Source organism: Vulpes vulpes, chromosome 12 (assembly GCF_048418805.1).
Source record: "Vulpes vulpes isolate BD-2025 chromosome 12, VulVul3, whole genome shotgun sequence".
NCBI classification, from domain to species: Eukaryota; Metazoa; Chordata; class Mammalia; order Carnivora; family Canidae; genus Vulpes; species Vulpes vulpes.
The window spans coordinates 73,348,132-73,363,740 of NC_132791.1; the positions used below are offsets into that span (position 1 = coordinate 73,348,132).

The following is a 15,609-nucleotide window of genomic DNA, read 5'->3' on the forward strand; positions in this document are numbered from 1 at the left end:
CACACCTGGCTTTTGCTCAAGTGGTGGCTAGCTAAGTAATATACTCTTGAAATAGCCTATAGAGATCTTCCATTTCCTTTTCCTTCAATTTTATCATGGTATTTCAGCAAGATACAATCTCAGAATTGGGAAATGTCAAGAGTCTTGGGAAAACTGTAGTCCTAAAGCCTCAGAGCATTAATATACACAAAACAGCAGTGATCAGCAGATGATCTTTAACTGTATCCTGAAGAGGGAGGGTGCCAATTAAAAAACTGGGTCACTCAGAGGGGTGTGTGTGTGAATATCACAATATGGAAATAAGATTGCACTAGGTTAAAAAAAAAAAAAAGGACTTCCCAAATGTGACCAGTGCAAAAGGCAGTTATCACTGAAATGCATCATTTATTAGGCCTGGCTTATGGAAGAAATTGTTCTCATTCTTTTTTGCTCATCTAAAAGAAAGGACTCCACAAAAGAAGCAAATAAACTTTTTTATTTCCACAACACAACCCCTCTTCCCTTTTCCCCAGGAACATAAATTGACCTCTACCATCAAAGTAGAGGACAAAAGCTGACAAGTGACAGAAGGTAAAGGGTTACTAGAAAAATATATTATACCCAAGGCTCTTCTGGGGATCCAAACCCCTGTCCCCAGGCTCCTGGTCAGGGCTCACCAAATGGAGAGAACTAAAGACATGAGGCTGAAAACTGACACAAGGAACTCCACTGAACAAAGGGGAAAGGAGCCTGGCAGTGAAAAAGACCTAAAGGAGTTGGGTGGGGTGAGCTTTATTCCTAGTTTGAGTGCTGGAAAAAAAGGAAGGGGGAGAAAATAATTTATTGGGTGATACAATGGTATCTAGTTTCAATCATGTCAACCAATCTATATCTCAAGCTAAAATGTGGCCAGTCTATGGAGGTAGAATTTGGGGATGGAAGGCATTTTGAATCCCTCCTACTTCCCCTAGAGTAGACATTTATTACCCAGCTCTACCCTTTTGCCCAACCTGCCTCCCCCCAAAAAGCTTCCAAATCCCTCAGTTAAAATTTGCATCAGAAAACGGAATTGGAATAGGGGCAGACCTGAATCTTGCCCAAGTACCCCATTCTGGGCACTAAGGTTGAAGAGCAGGGAAAGGGAAGTTAAGTAATGGAGTTAAATCTCCCTTCATCCCCTACTCAAAACTCAGACCCCTGGGTGGACAGAGGGAAGGAAAACCAAGCAGCTGTTCTCATCAGGGACCCATGCAGACCTGTTGGACAGACATTGCAGGTGAAAGAAGGCCGAGCTGCAGGCCAGGAGGGTTCTTTAGGCTCCTAGAGGGAGAAGCGGGCCTGGGTCAAAGGAGCAGGAAGCAACAAACATTGGAAGGAGCCTTTGAGCCCCCAAACTTATGGGCCACCCTCCACCACCACCCGCCCCCCAAGTGCTAACCAGAGGGGCCCTTGCGGGTGGCAGGCTAATCAAGGGCAGAGCTTGATACGGGTGCCCTTGGAGAGCACCCGAAAGAAAGGGAAGACACGCTCGCCCAGGAAAGCAGCTGAGAAGGTATGCACATGGGCTAAAGTCTCCGCATTGTAGAAGCCCAGGCGCCCAGCCTCATAGTCCAGGTATACACCAAAGCGCCGTGGTTTCTCACTTGGGCTCAGCAGTGTCTGCTCCGTTGAGCTCTGTGCCTGGTAGCGTTTGCCGTTGGTGCCCACACACCACACTTCCCTCTGGAGCAGGGGCTGTTGGGGTAGGTGGAGGCGGCGGCGGCGATGGTGATGGCGCGAGGAGCTGGCATCCCCACTGCCCACAGATGACCCCCCAGAGCCCACCTTCTCCTTATGATGGGTCGATTCACGGGCAGCGCCCACCGCCCAACCCCGCCGCCCGCCCACCTCTACCTCCCAGTAGTGCCGGCCAGAACGGAAGCCTTGGGCCCCTAATACACAGCAGTCGGCTGAGAAGCGTTTGGAATGGTCAGCAACCTCCTGCCGCCGCTCTGCCAGACGAACCCCCCGGCGGTCAGGGGACAGCATCAGGGCTGGGTGAGCCGTGTCAGGGTCCAGCGTCAGGTCCACTTGAGAAGGGGGGAGGACAAATATGCCAGGGCTGGAACAACTTGTTCCCCAATCAATATAAACTCTTTAAGATTCGGCCTTTCCTGTTGTCCTCCCCTCTGCCTTCCTGCCTCCTTCCTGCCTTCCCCCTCACTTTTTCTCTCCCCCTTCTAGCTGACCTCACCCCACCCCATCCTAAGAGGCCAGAATTGAGTTCCTATGGACAGGTCCTCCCTCTGGCCCTGGCTCTTCTTGCTACCCCTCCCCCTCTTCCCCCACCACTACCTACCTGGACTAGGACAAAAGCTACTCGTGGCTTAAAGCCCCATATGGCCTGCCTGTACCCTGCTCCACCTCAGCCCAAGCTTCTGTCAGGATCCAACTTCCCCCTCAGAACCTAGTCTCAGGTGTGTGAAGTGAAAGGCAAAGGAAGGTCGTACAGGTGACCTCCCTACCTCGGGCAGCCTGACAGAACATCCGGCTCATTTTCCTCACGATGGCATCTGTCAAGAAGTCATGGCTATGGGGTTGACACGGGTCAGGGGACCAGACCTCTGGGGGCTGCAGCTGTACCTCTTCACACCTGGAGGAAGGGGGACGGGGCAGGGGGTGGGACCATGATATTCCCAGAGGGAAGAGCAGAAGCTGAGGGGAAGGAGAGGAGGGTCCAGGAGGCAGAAACTCGGGTCCTGGGGAAGGAAAGGAGCGGGATATCCAACAGAAGTAGGGATGGGGAACCAGATGCCACTGGGTCACAGAGGATAAAGGGTGGCAACACACCTATTGAAAGTCTCCTTGATGTCCTGGGAATAACAAAAAGAGGGAGAGGGAAAAAAGAGACAAAGAGAGAGTCAGCTGCACAGAGACAGCTCCTTTCTCCCAATCTGATTCCAGCCAGAGAAACGACTGAACTTGAACAGGGAGTAAGAAAAAGCACCCTAAGGCCCTCAGTAAGCATATAGCTCAATCATCCTTATGTCTCAACACAGCTGATTCATTCAGCAACTCTTGCTCCAAAACCAATGGCATAATTTTCAACCCCAGTAAAACAATGTTCACAAAGTGACTTGGTCATCTTTTTCAGGATATCTGTCAAAAATTCTTCTTAACTCTCCTTTAAAACCCTCATCTACAATTGAAACTTCTTTCTTTTCTCCTGCCACATACTTGGCATTAACTCTCTCCCCAGCCTCAAAAAAACCTTTTGGTCATTGTGGGTTCCTCCCAATGAGAAGAAAGGCAGTTCTGGACAGATGTTTAGTAAGCACTGCCTGACAGAGTAACTACAGGGTTTGGTGGGAGGGGGAGAGAGGGAAGGGAGCACTGCTCACCTGGAGCAGCCGTAGACCCCCCTGCTGGCTCCGCTCCTGGGCCTCCGCCAGCAGGCGGCTCAGCTGGGCAGCCTGCTCCGCCAGGCGGCTGGCCGCTGCTCCTGCACGCCCTAGCTGGGCTTCATGCATCTCCCGGAGGCGCCGCTCCAACCCTGCCTGTTCTTCAGCCAGAAACCGTGTCAGCCGTCCAAACTCCGAGGCCACAGCTGCCAGCTCTGACTTCATCTGGCTCTGGGATGATGCAAAGGGGATGGTGGATACCACCTCAACACACAGAAACATAAACTTCCAATTTTACAACTGCTGCCCCTCAATCCAAGGTATCGGAGCCCTACATCCCAAATGGAAAGTAGCCCCTAAACCCTTCCCCACCTTCCAGCCTTACCAGGCACCACTCCCACACCCCCAGCACACTAGTCTCAAACTCAACAGAACTCCTGCTTCCAACTTATCTCCACACTGGCTAATTAACTTGATTTGTTCGTCTGGTCTAAGCTTAAAAATATTCCCTGAGGGAAGTCTTCCCTTCCCTCCATATCTAAATTAGGGCCATGCCCATAAATATCATTGCATATCATGGCATTAATCTTAATTTGAAATGTTATATTTAGCATCCTTTTCCACCACTGCATAATCTCTATCTCTATTTGTCACAGGGTCCTCAGACCTGGAAGAGTGCCAACCACAGAGTAGGTACTTAGAATAAGTCACCTAATCCTTCTAGATGAGGAGTCTGGCAACTTTTCTTGTAAATGGCCAAATAACATTTTATACTTTTAAGAGCCAAGAGACAAAAATCATGGGTATCATTGTAGGTACTTCTATTTGTAAGGAAAGAAAACGTCTGCCCACTCACACCCTATCTGCCTGGACTGGGCAATCCCAGATAGTGGACACACATTCCACCCAGATATCATCAGCTAAAGACATTCTTGGGACAAAGAGTGACAGGCCAGAGAGGGGAAGGAAGTCAGTTTCACCCTCAGTGACACTCAGATCCTGACAGCTCTCTGTAATTCAGGACCCCAGGAGTCTCAATCTGAGCATCTGGCTAGAGGCAAGAAGACTCCTTGACTCCTAATCTCAGATGCCACCACTCAGTGCCTGGCAGTTGCCAGCAACAGAGTTCCTAACATGTAGGTGACAAAGATAAGCACAAGACCTAGGAAGTGGCAAGACCCCCCTCCTACCTCCCCCACTCCCTCCCCTGCACTGGCCAGGGTGGTAGGCATGGGAGTAATGAGGAAAGAGGTCAGATAAGAAGGACATCCTGCCTTGGTCTCCAAAGCTCAGTGCCAGGCCATTCTCAGTGCCTGCTGACCTTACAAAAACAGGTACAAAGTTGGGGGTGGGGGGTGATGTTTGGGGAAAAAATATCTAAAAATACTCCTTGGAGAGGAGTAATCAATGATGAAAAACAGCTGAGAAACACTGGACCAGAAAAGACTAGGTCTCTGCAATGCTAACATTCACAAATTTCTATCCTCCATGAAACACCCTGGCCCCCCTTCTTCTGCTCAGGGCTGCTCTGCCATCTATTCTGGGACCTGGGACTTCTCTGACAGCTGTTATGTGGATTTTCCTTGTCCATTTCTGTCCTCTGTGCTATCTGGTGTGGTGGGCACTAGGCCTGGAGTGAGGTGTCTGGGTGGTAAGCCTGCTTTGCAGCCTTGGGCCAGGGCCCCAACCTCTCTGTACCAGATCTAAATTAGGCATTTTGGAACCTAGGAACAAACACGCCCCCTACTTCTAAAGCCCCTCTCTCTTCAGGATTCTGAGAAGGTGTCTACTTCTCTCCTAGACTTTGGTTGCCCGTTTCAGGGAATCTAGTCACTACTTTTGAGAGTAGGTAGCCCAACTTCCCTGCCCACAGAGCCAATCAGCCCTATCAAGGACATCCACCCACCTTCAGCTCTGTCACCCGCCTCTCCTCCTTGGCCTTCATCTTCTGCACAGCCTCTAGGTGCTTCCTCAGTGGTTCCACATGCCCCTGCAGTTTGGCCTGAGGGAATGGGAAAAGGAGATTAGAGGCCTGGGAGGGGATGGCACCTGCTTTCAGAGCCCACCTCCCCCACCCCCTACCTGCAGTGCACTGGGGCCCAAACCCTGATCCCCAGCATGGGCATCAAATGAGCATCATACTCCCTTCCTCTCCTTGCTTCTCTTTAGATGATAATGAAGGCGTCCAACACTCTGCCTGCACTTGTGTGCAGAAGCCCCAGGTGTGTTCTCTAAAGGTAGGATCCCATACTCAGGGTGGACCTGGCTTGAGCCCCTCACCACACAAAGTCCTTCCAAATGAAGGTTCCTACCTATGGTTCCCTCCCGCTCATAAGCAATCTTCCTTGTGACTTTCATCTCTAAATACTTCTCTGATGATTTTGTGCCTGTGCTAAAGATCCTTCATTGGTTCTCACTACCTCTAGCCTCTTCTCCTATATTTACCCTTTCTAACACAAACTCTTGGTTTTAACCACATAAAACTACCTGCCTTTTCCCCAAGTGTAACTCCATATTTTTACCCATGCTGTTCCCTCTGCCTGGGATTGCCTTTCTCCACTTGGCCCAAGGCATTCTTCCTTTATTAAATTTTTTTTTTTTATTTATTTATGTATTATAGTCACAGAGAGAGAGAGAAAGAGAGAGAGAGGCAGAGACACAGGCAGAGGGAGAAGCAGGCTCCATGCCCCGGGAGCCCGACGTGGGATTCGATCCCGGGTCTCCAGGATCGCGCCCTGGGCCAAAGGCAGGCGCTAAACCGCTGCGCCACCCAGGGATCCCCGGCATTCTTCCTTTAAAACCCAGCTACCTGACCACGGTCCAGATCCTCCCTGCCCCCAACTTCTTGTCATCCCAAGGAACATGAATACAGCCTTTATAAGACTTCCTAGGCACTGTAATGATTTTCCAGTATGACTCCCCACAACACACGTTCCCCCTGCCCCCAGGAACCCCACTTAATTTCTATGCCTGTTCATCTGCTTTCTCTCCCAATTACTTACTAAATGGAAACCCAAACCCCTGTCTTCCTAAGGTTTTAACCTTCACAGCCAATATGCACTTCACCTCTTGTTCTAATCACTTGTAACAGAATCTTTTTCTTTAAAAGGCTGTTAGAGACCAGAGATGGGCTCAACCTGTTTTCTTTCCTTTTTTATGTCTCCTACTACTTCTGCCTTTCTCTTTCCTTTTCCTTGAGGGGCAATACAGGGCAGGAGAGCTCAAGCCTAGACTTCAATCTAAACCTGACTGTAGCCAGGTGACCTAAGGAAAGCCACACTTCCAATTTTCATCTTACATGGGAATTGGAAATAACAGAATCTAGCTTATGGACAGTATGCTTCACACAGTGTCTGGCATGTAGCAAGGATCAATAAATGTTACCTAGTATTCTCTACCTCTGTCTAAGCTGCCCATGACAACCTTATAATGACCCCTGAACCACAAGGTTACTGACCCAGGGTACAAAAGGCTGTTGTTACACAGGATAAGTGGTTGTAGAAAAAATTATATTAAAAATATTACAATCAATCCCTAATGTTAAAATAACATAAACTACAAAAAACTTTGTCTTTTAATATTACTCTCTACTTTACTCCAACTCTATTCAGAATTTATGATGCTTAAATTTCTCACTTTTTCTTCCTAAATAACTGACAAAAAAATTAATGAGCTCAAATCCAATAGAGTACTATTTAAAAGAAATTTTCAAGGACTCTCAACTTTTTAGGAACTTTATTTGTACCTCATTTGTATTATTATCTGTTCAATAAAGAAATATTTCTACATAACAACAGTGTTCTAAGCTAGTGCTAGTTAGTGTACATACTTGAAGGGAATAAACTACCTGCCTATAAAATAGCCCATAAGTTAGAAAAGGAATCACTCAAATTAATTCTATATAATGAAACTTATGTATTTATATTTGCTGATCACCTAATAGATTATTTGCATCTATGTGGCCTCCTCAAACTGCAGAGCTCTTCTGGGCTGGCATACAACAGATGTGGCTAACACAAATTAAAATCCAGTTTCAGAAACCTCTTCACAAGAGTCCTGTAGGAGGAGGGTGAAGAAGTAGTGGAATGCCCATGAATACTCCACACCAACATTCAATTAACAAATTGCCCATTGATGGGTACAGTTAACTAAGAGCCAAAAGGAGATGAAAAAAAATGGACAAAAGGAGATCACAACCTCCCCAAACAACTCAGGGCCTACAAAGCAGGTGATATTACCAATGCAGTGATTCCCATGCTAGGCTGGACTTCCTTAAAGATACTCTGATATCCTCCCTGTCTCTGACTCAGAATCTCAAGTGGTAGGGCCCACTGTACTTTTGAAAACTCCCTTAGTAATGGGGACAATCACTGTGTGGATGAAATAGTTACTTGTCATTAGAAGACCTTACATCTGTCTTAGCTGTACTCTAGCTCTAGACTCTCTACTCTAAAACGGGGGTAACGATAAGATTCCCTAAATGACGTTACTGTGTGAGAAGGTGTGGAAATACAGATCATAAAACAAAAAAGTTCTGCACAGGCCACATAGGAGCTACCCCTTCTTCCTCCCGGACTGTTGCAAACCTGTCCGAGCCTTCCCTAAGTAGTGCTAACTGTGCTGTCTTACAGGCAAATCTTTACCCATATCCCAAAAGAGTAAGGGCCAGAAGTAGGGTGCAAAGTATTAACCAAACTAGAATCACATATCAGGAAAGTCAAACTAACAGATATCTAAATGGTGGTGACATTGTTAACAGTGTGCAGGGATGCAGGGGAAGGGGTCATAACCAAGCCCATCTGTGTGGCCCTGTGTATATTACTTAAATCTGTTTCCTAATCTATAAGATGGGGATAGAAACCACATCAAACTTAACAGGATTGTTTTGAGTTTTAAATGAGACAGTTCCTGAAAAGTGCTTGGTACAGTGCCTGGTGTACATAGCAAGTGTTCAGTAAATATTAACTTTTAATCCTTGAGATATTAAAGTTCCAAGACTTTTAAAGATGCCTGAGTGAATAAGTGTAGAGCCAGCCCAGTCTTCTGACTTAGAAGCCTCTCCCTTGGGGATCCCTGGGTGGCTCAGCGGTTTGGCGCTTGCCTTTGGCCCAGGGCATGATCCTGGGGTCCCAGGATCAAGTCCCACATTGGGCTCCCTTCATGGAGCCTGCTTCTCCCTCTGCCTGTGTCTCTGTCTCTCTCATGAATAAATAAATAAATAAAATGTTAAAAAAAAAAAAAAAAAAAAAGAAGCCTCTCCCTTTTTCCTGCATTCTCAGGAAAGGTTAAGTTCTAGTCAGTACATTATGCTGATGCAGATCCAACAAAAGTCTTTGATAAGAGAACCAAGCCAAACCATGGGGTAGATGAAAAATCCATTAAAAGGCAAGTGGCAGAGCACCTGAATCTGACACTAGTCATTCCTTAAGGCCCTTTCCTGTTCTTTGAGGCCCCAAGTCCTTCCCATCTCCAGGCATCTGAGTCAAGGACAGGCTGAAGGAAAGGAAAATGAGACTGGTGGTAAAGCCAGAGGGGCCTGCCACCTGCACACCTACACTTAGGGGCAACGGAAGTGTGAAACAGCAGTGGCTTTGCCCAAGAGATGCAGCCCAGTGATGTGACATCACCTGGGCTTTGCCCAATTTCTCTAGAGGAAACCAATCTTCCTGCTCTTCTTCACTGGTCTGCTTCGTCTGTGTACAGGATCCTCCTTAATCTAACCCACCTTGATGCCAATAAGTGCTTAGAGAAGAAGAATAAGCTCATCAGTGCAGGAGGTTCTGGGGGTAGGAGGGGACAGGTTTCCTTTCCCAGCTCCTCTTACTTCCTCTCCACCCCCACTAAACTCCCATCTTCTACTCCTCTCACCTTGTACTCCTGCACCACCTCCTCCAATGGCACCACGCTGTGCTGTTTGTGGCTCCTGGATTCTCGGCACACCACACAGATGGCCTCTTCATCCACCTCGCAGAAGAGCTTCAGGGCTTCCTGGTGTTTTGGACAAATGCCCTGCTCGCCCCCACGGCTCCCTCGGCCAGGAGTTGGGTGCATCTGCCGAATCACCTGGACCATGTTGGCCAGCTGCAGGTTGGGGCGGAAGCTCCGCCTGGGAAAGCTCTTTCGGCACTGGGGGCAGGTGAAGCACCTCCGAGGGGCTGGAGGCGGGGGCAGTGGGGTGACGGGGTCTAGCTCCTCTTCCTCGTCCTCCTCCAGTACTTCCTCCTCGTCCTCCTCATCCTCCCCTCTCAGGTCCTCCTCCATGTCCCCCAAGTAGTAGTCCAAATCTTCCTCCTCGTCCTCCTCCTCCCACACGTAGTCCATGTTGTCCCAGTTGGACCCGCCCATGCCACTGGTCCAAAACACACCCTCCTCTTCCTCCTCGACCTCCTCCTCCATGTCGCCCTCATAGTCTTCATCCCGCATGGGGGTGTCCCACCCCCCACCGGCCCCCACTGCCTCCACTTCCTCCTCCTCTCCGTCCTCCTCATCCTCCTCCCGGTCTAACTCGTCCCTGTCCTCCTCATCCTCCCCTCCCCACAGCTGGGTTACACACACTCGGCAGAAGTTGTGCCCGCAGCCGATGGACACGGGGTCCGTGAAGTAATCGAGGCAGATGGCGCACACCGCCTCCTCCTGAAGGGTCTGCACAGGGTTGGGTGCCATGGCAACGGCAGCCATCTTAGTGTCCAGTCAGCCAGTGTAGATGGGCGGAGGGGGGCGGGGGGGCGGGGGTCTTCCCTCTCAGACTCCCTGACGACCCGGCCCCACCCCCACCCCGCCTCTCCACACCTTGTCTCTAGCGCAGAGGAAGGTCCTCCGACAACCCACCCTTCTACACAGAGTTTCCTACTCCTAGACGACAACCGTGTCTCTGCGAGGGGAGGGGACAGAGCGGAGCGCTACAGCCAAGTCCCTCAGGTGGCCCTGAGTGCAAATCTGTCCCAACGCTCCCTTGGCCTCCTCATAAGCCCCCGCCCCTCCTCACTTCCTGGCTCCTCCCCCTCACTTCCGGCCTCCCTGCCAACACTTCCGGTGTCTGAGCGTCTCCCAAGCTCGCAAGTTCCCTCCGTGGTAGCGCTACGCCCCCTTCTTTCCTCCCGGGCCTCTGGGCGACAGGAAACGACGAGGAGACGCTCTAGCAGGCACACGGGAACAGGGCAGGAGAGCTAGAACGATGGAGGCCCACATCTCTGTAATAGGAAGGAGCAGGGAACGCGGACGACCCGGAAGAACCGGCCTCCCCCATCCCTCGCCACTAGGGATAAACTTTGGGGGAGGATGGAAGCGCTTAGCGGCCGTCCGCCCTCGGTACTATGACCGCGTCGGCCTGGCGCCATCCTACTAACCGAACACGGAGTACTGCACCGGGGACTCCCCACAGCCGATGCCGGAAGCGGAGGGGCGGGCTCCGCTGAGCGCCCTCAAGTACTTCCGGCCCTTCTAGGCCGAGGACTTTGTTGTTTGGCCCCTCGGAGTTCCTCCGAGACGGATGGGGGCCGGGGCAGGAGACCTTCTCCATCCTCCTCACTGCGGCGGGCATTTCCATACGCATTCCAGCGCTGTCGTCTGGTCACTGTCGCGTCCTTTGGATGAGCCTCTCTAGCTGCCCTTCAGCAAAGGAATAGTAAAATTACACGAACCTCCACACAGTGGAATACTCGTAGCTGTAAAATGGGGGTCCTCTCCAAGATGTTGTGGGCTGAGAAAAGCAAGATGCTGGGAAGTGTGAGCTACACTACCATCTGCAAAAAGAGGAGGAGGTGGTGTGTACTGGATGACCTTATGGCCCTGTATTCACTCATTAAAGTAGGGGTTACCCGATCCGAGGTTTTTGTGAAAGGAGGGCTAGTAAAATCTCAGGGCGCTCAGTGTGCTTGCTGCCTGGCACGCGGTGGGCTCATTCACATCCTCCGAGCTGCGCGCCACGCTTGCTCCGCGCCCAAACTGCCTGGAGGCCCGGTCAGGGCAGGGGCTCAAACTGGGTTTGTCTTACTGGTTTTACTTGAGAGAATCACTGTAGAACTAACTCTGTTACCGAAGGTTCCGCTTTGGTAGACGGAGACGCAGAGCATCTCTGCCAAAGAGATTATTTGGGCAACAGAAATAACACCTGAGACTTAAAAAAACCATCTTTAATGAAAAAAAGGAAAACCTGCAGGGGCAGCTCGGGTACGTAATTCAGGTACAGAACTCCCGGGGTGTGCGGCCTCTGCGGGTTGGCTGCGCTGCGGGCGCGGAACTCACCCTGCTCTGGAGGAACTCTCCTGCCTCGCGGGGAGCCCCGCTGGACGCCGGCTTCCTCGGAAGGGTGCCGACCCGCAGGCACCGCCAGCCCCCGTCGGGGAGCAGCCACGTGAGGCCATGCCGCGCGAAGAGTGGCCGCTGGCGCCGGGAGCGCCCGCCCCTGGGAGCTCTGGCCTCGTTCTGCCTCGTGGCCTGGCCCAGTGCGGCCTCAAGCTGGTATTCGCCGCAGGCCGCGCTGTCGGTTTCCGTAGTGTAGTGGTTATCACGTTCGCCTCACACGCGAAAGGTCCCCGGTTCGAAACCGGGCGGAAACACCTTTTGGCCTAGGTCACCTCATCCCCGCCCCTTCGGCCCCCGGAGAGCTCTGGCTGCAGTCGCGCGGAGAGCAGTGCGTTGTGTGTCTGTTTCCATTTCTTGGGGACCGCAGCAGGACAGCTCACCAGCGCGCTCTCCGTGAAGGTTCAGTGTAAATCCAGGTTTCGCAGCTCAGTTCAGCTGTTGTTCTTCGCCGGTAGGAGCCTCCAGAGCCACCTCTCCCGTGTTGGGGGGTCGTGGGGCTTCGATCCTCCAGCTCCAGTCATCAGGACACTCAGACACACAGCGGGTGCTCCATGTTTGCGCAATTCTATTTCAAAGTGTTCTTTCATCCCTACATATGGATTTCAGTCTTCTAAGATAGAATAGGCTGGGCTTTCCGTGTGCCCGGCTAGCTCAGTCGGTAGAGCATGAGACTCTTAATCTCAGGGTCGTGGGTTCGAGCCCCACGTTGGGCGCAGCTCTCTTTTGGGGACGGGGGAAGAATTTTTGAGAGGATTGTAAAAATATCCTTTATTTTGGACCCTCCCAACATGAACATCCTCAGTTTACTGGTCTTGTCAGGAAGTTCTTCCATCACTTCAATTTAAATTCGTTCCTTAATATCAGAAACGGAGACAACATGAGAGACTCCTAACTCTCATGGTGGAAAGGCAGGCGGGCAGGGGGTGGGGGTGACTGGGTGACGGGCACTGAGGGGGACACTTGATGGGATGAGCACTGGGTGTTATGCTCTATGTTGGCAAATTGAACTCCAATAAAAAAAAAAAAAGAAAAGAAAAGAAATTCGTTCCTTTATGTGAACTGCTTTTTTAGTTCTGCAAAATCAGCCCGTTTTCTGTTTTCCGAATGTAGTCTCCCTCCTGTACATGGCAGACCACAGGATAAGTCTACTGGTCATGTAAAGCTGGTTTATTCAACTTGCTAAGCAAAGGACTGAATCACCTTGTCTCAGAAGTGTGTGGAAGGCGAATTAGGGAGAGTCTAGTATGACACCCTGTAAGGGCAGTCTGGACAGGAATTGGACAGTTTATAAAATAGGCGGATTTGCTGGTACAGTCCTAGCATCCAAGCTCACTCAGGCCTCGCTGGACAGTTACTGCTACTATGGCTCTTATATGGTCTTATCTTAAAATTAATGGGTCTAAATAAGCTTATGTGCCAGGAGTTTCAACTTTGACATTTTCTCTTGCACAAATACTGTGGATTCGTTTGCAAATTACGGTTTCATTGGCAAATTGTGGTTTCAGGGTATTTATTTATTTTACCACCTTCACTGGAAATGGAAAACATTCCTAAAAGATCCTGTGGCATTTCATTAAGGGGAAGCCAAAGAGAACAGGCTTCTTGTTGCCATCTCCCAACAAGCTTAGGGTCATCCCTGCTGGAGCTTTTTGCTACAATTCCTGCTTCTCTTTCATCTTCCACAATTGCCCCTCCAGCCAGGCCCAGTTTGGAATCCTCTCTGGTAAGTGATCCACTGCACTTAGCACAAAGGAGTGGAGCATTGATCAGTTCAGACATTCACAAGGGAACACAAGGAAACAAACACAAGGGAAGCTAGTAGGATCCCTCTTTGGTGATGGAGGCTGTGGAGGGAGAAGGACTCTGATTTATATTTCAGGAGGATTCCTTCAGGAACGATGAGCAAGACATATGATGGGAGTGAGACTGAATCAAAGAGAGGAACTGGAGGTACACAATCAGTCTAGACAGGAAGTGGCTAGCACTGCAGTGGGGAGGCAGCAGCCAGATGGGAGAAGTGGGTGAAGGAGCTAGGTGCACGTTTTATAACTGGGCAAGAGAGGGGGCTCCCGGGTCTCTGGTTTAGATGGTTTAGTAACAGATAAAAGATAGTGTAGGAGTATGGACAAACTTGACCCTCCCTTTGGTCCTCCATCCTCTTCAACCTGGAGAAATGACCTCTCTCCCAATAGGTGTTCCAGGCCTGTGAAGGTTAATGCATGCCGTGACATGGAATGTAGGAAGACTTGTTCTGATCTTTCCTAAATTGGCACCACTTTAGGTAACTAGGAGAGATCCTTTGGCTCACACATGGCACCACTTTAGGTAACTACCCTATGCCTCAACACCAAACCCCTCATTGCATAACACCTAGATTAAGGTCTGGACTGGGCACAGAATAGCTGTGGAGAATGGCCCAGCACCACTTGGATGGTCTGTCCACACCCATACTCCCTGTCACTAAGTTACCCTGAATAAAACCCTGTGTGAGCAATATGGAGAGTCTTGCTTCCTTTTCCCCCTTTTAACGTGCCTTCTCAGTCTAAAGAATACTTTACTGACTCTCTTCCACCTTCTAACTGAGGAGTGGGATGAAAAGTGAGAGAGAAGTAATGAGTTCAATCTTGAACAGGTTGGGAGATGTCTAAAAAGACATGTCCAAGACACATGGATCTGAAGCTCAGGGACAGCGGTGATTGCTGGAGCCACAGGTAGGGAAGGGGGTAAAGGTTGGGTCAAGCTGTCAGTCTCAATGTGACTCTCCAGGGAGATAGCCTTGGATAGAAAGAAGGAAGAGTTAGAATGGGAGTAATGCCAGCAGCGAAGCTTCCATCCACTCCTAGGGAGTTAAGATGTGCAAAAAAAGAGGGACAGATCAGTCAAATTCTGTATATGGTCTAATAAAGGAGGATAGTAAGGAATCTATGGATTGGGCCACCTGTGGGCCCCTGGTGACCTTGATCAGAGAACTAGACTTGGACAAGAGGACCTCCCGCCCTGTGTTCTGGTGGAGAGGGGCTTACAAGTTGCAGATCACATCAAGGATCCCTCATCAGCAGTACTCAACCTCCTCCTCAGGTCTTCCAGAATCAATCAGCGTAGGCCACTGAAAAGAACTTTTTTTTTTTGCAATATTAAATCATAGATACTAATTTTACATCTGTAAATATAAAGGTCTACATATAACCATGCATTAAGCCTCATCCCAATTCTGGACGTTCAGTGCAAGAATTGATTAGTTTTATGTTTAGAAGATACTTAAAAGATTTGATTACATTTCAAAATTTCACTTTTCACCTCAATTTAAATGACATTGACTTAAAATTTGATATAAATTTCCATTCCCCTTTTATTTTTAGTAGATAATTTCACATAACTTAGAAGAAACACAATTATTTTGAAAGCATATGTAAAACTAATTTTATTTTTGGCTTCTTTACATCTACATTTTGACAAAATATATTCAAATCTTGTATTCTTTGAATGTATTTAACATTTCTTTAATCCTTTAGATCTTTAGTATCAGTCCAGCACAAAATTGGTGAAAATTTAAACCTTCCAGCTGTTTAAAAGAGATAAAATGTCGAGAATTATCTGGTCTCAAACCTCCAAAGCCACATTTGCCTTCCTTGCTGGGAGGCCCGTTGTTTTCCTTCACTGTTTTGCTTTGATTGCTGAATGTGACTGGTTTCACCACCTATGTAGAGATTACGCTCGGCAGTTAGACAACACCATTACCCAAGGCCAACGTGGAAGGGTTCCCAGGGCCCTGCCTCGCAGGTCGAGCGCAGGAGCCCGGGCAGAGCCCATGACTGCACATCTTACAAGGATCAGGGAAGAAGGCCCAGCCAGCGTGTTTCCGTAGTGTAGTGGTTATCACGTTCGCCTAACACGCGAAAGGTCCCCGGTTCGAAACCGGGCGGAAACAGCAATGGCTGCTGCTCTT

The 15,609-nt window shown here is 49.4% G+C and overlaps 1 protein-coding gene and 3 non-coding genes across 11 annotated transcripts; 3 read left to right on the forward strand and 1 right to left on the reverse strand.

Moving 5' to 3' along the window:
- Nucleotides 1–457: 457 nt before the first annotated feature.
- TRIM41 (tripartite motif containing 41) lies at nucleotides 458–12,698 on the reverse strand. 8 transcript variants are annotated; one of them, XM_072728852.1, is made up of 7 exons: nucleotides 11,604–11,726; nucleotides 9,228–10,967; nucleotides 5,266–5,361; nucleotides 3,360–3,590; nucleotides 2,809–2,831; nucleotides 2,484–2,531; nucleotides 458–2,048 (listed from the first exon to the last, which is right to left on the reverse strand). In XM_072728852.1, exons 2-7 carry the CDS (start codon nucleotides 10,035–10,037, stop codon nucleotides 2,027–2,029), a joined length of 1,230 nt encoding a protein of 409 aa, XP_072584953.1. In that variant the 5' UTR covers nucleotides 10,038–10,967; nucleotides 11,604–11,726; the 3' UTR covers nucleotides 458–2,026. The 8 variants fall into 8 exon arrangements, 6 of the variants coding, with proteins under 6 accessions (XP_072584953.1, XP_072584950.1, XP_072584951.1 ...); XM_072728849.1 differs by having other exon boundaries at nucleotides 2,484–2,611; nucleotides 11,604–11,719; XM_072728850.1 differs by having other exon boundaries at nucleotides 9,228–12,698.
- TRNAV-CAC (transfer RNA valine (anticodon CAC)) lies at nucleotides 11,845–11,917 on the forward strand. The gene has a single exon. It is a non-coding gene; the product is annotated as a tRNA-Val (tRNA).
- Nucleotides 12,304–12,376, forward strand: TRNAK-CUU (transfer RNA lysine (anticodon CUU)). Its single transcript has one exon. It is a non-coding gene; the product is annotated as a tRNA-Lys (tRNA).
- A 2,820-nt stretch (nucleotides 12,699–15,518) lies between the features above and the next one.
- Nucleotides 15,519–15,591, forward strand: TRNAV-AAC (transfer RNA valine (anticodon AAC)). The gene has a single exon. It is a non-coding gene; the product is annotated as a tRNA-Val (tRNA).
- Nucleotides 15,592–15,609: the final 18 nt, after the last annotated feature.

Excerpts from the sequence above, each read along its gene's own strand:
- TRIM41 (XM_072728847.1), bottom strand. The coding sequence starts at position 10,037 with ATGGCTGCCGTTGCCATGGCACCCAACCCTGTGCAGACCCTTCAGGAG. Across the intron at positions 2,832-3,359 it reads GGGGTCTACGGCTGCTCCAG|GACATCAAGGAGACTTTCAA; the intron begins GTGAGCAGTGCT and ends TGTTATTCCCAG. Across the intron at positions 2,612-2,808 it reads ATCAAGGAGACTTTCAATAG|GTGTGAAGAGGTACAGCTGC; the intron begins GTGTGTTGCCAC and ends CCCTTCCTCCAG.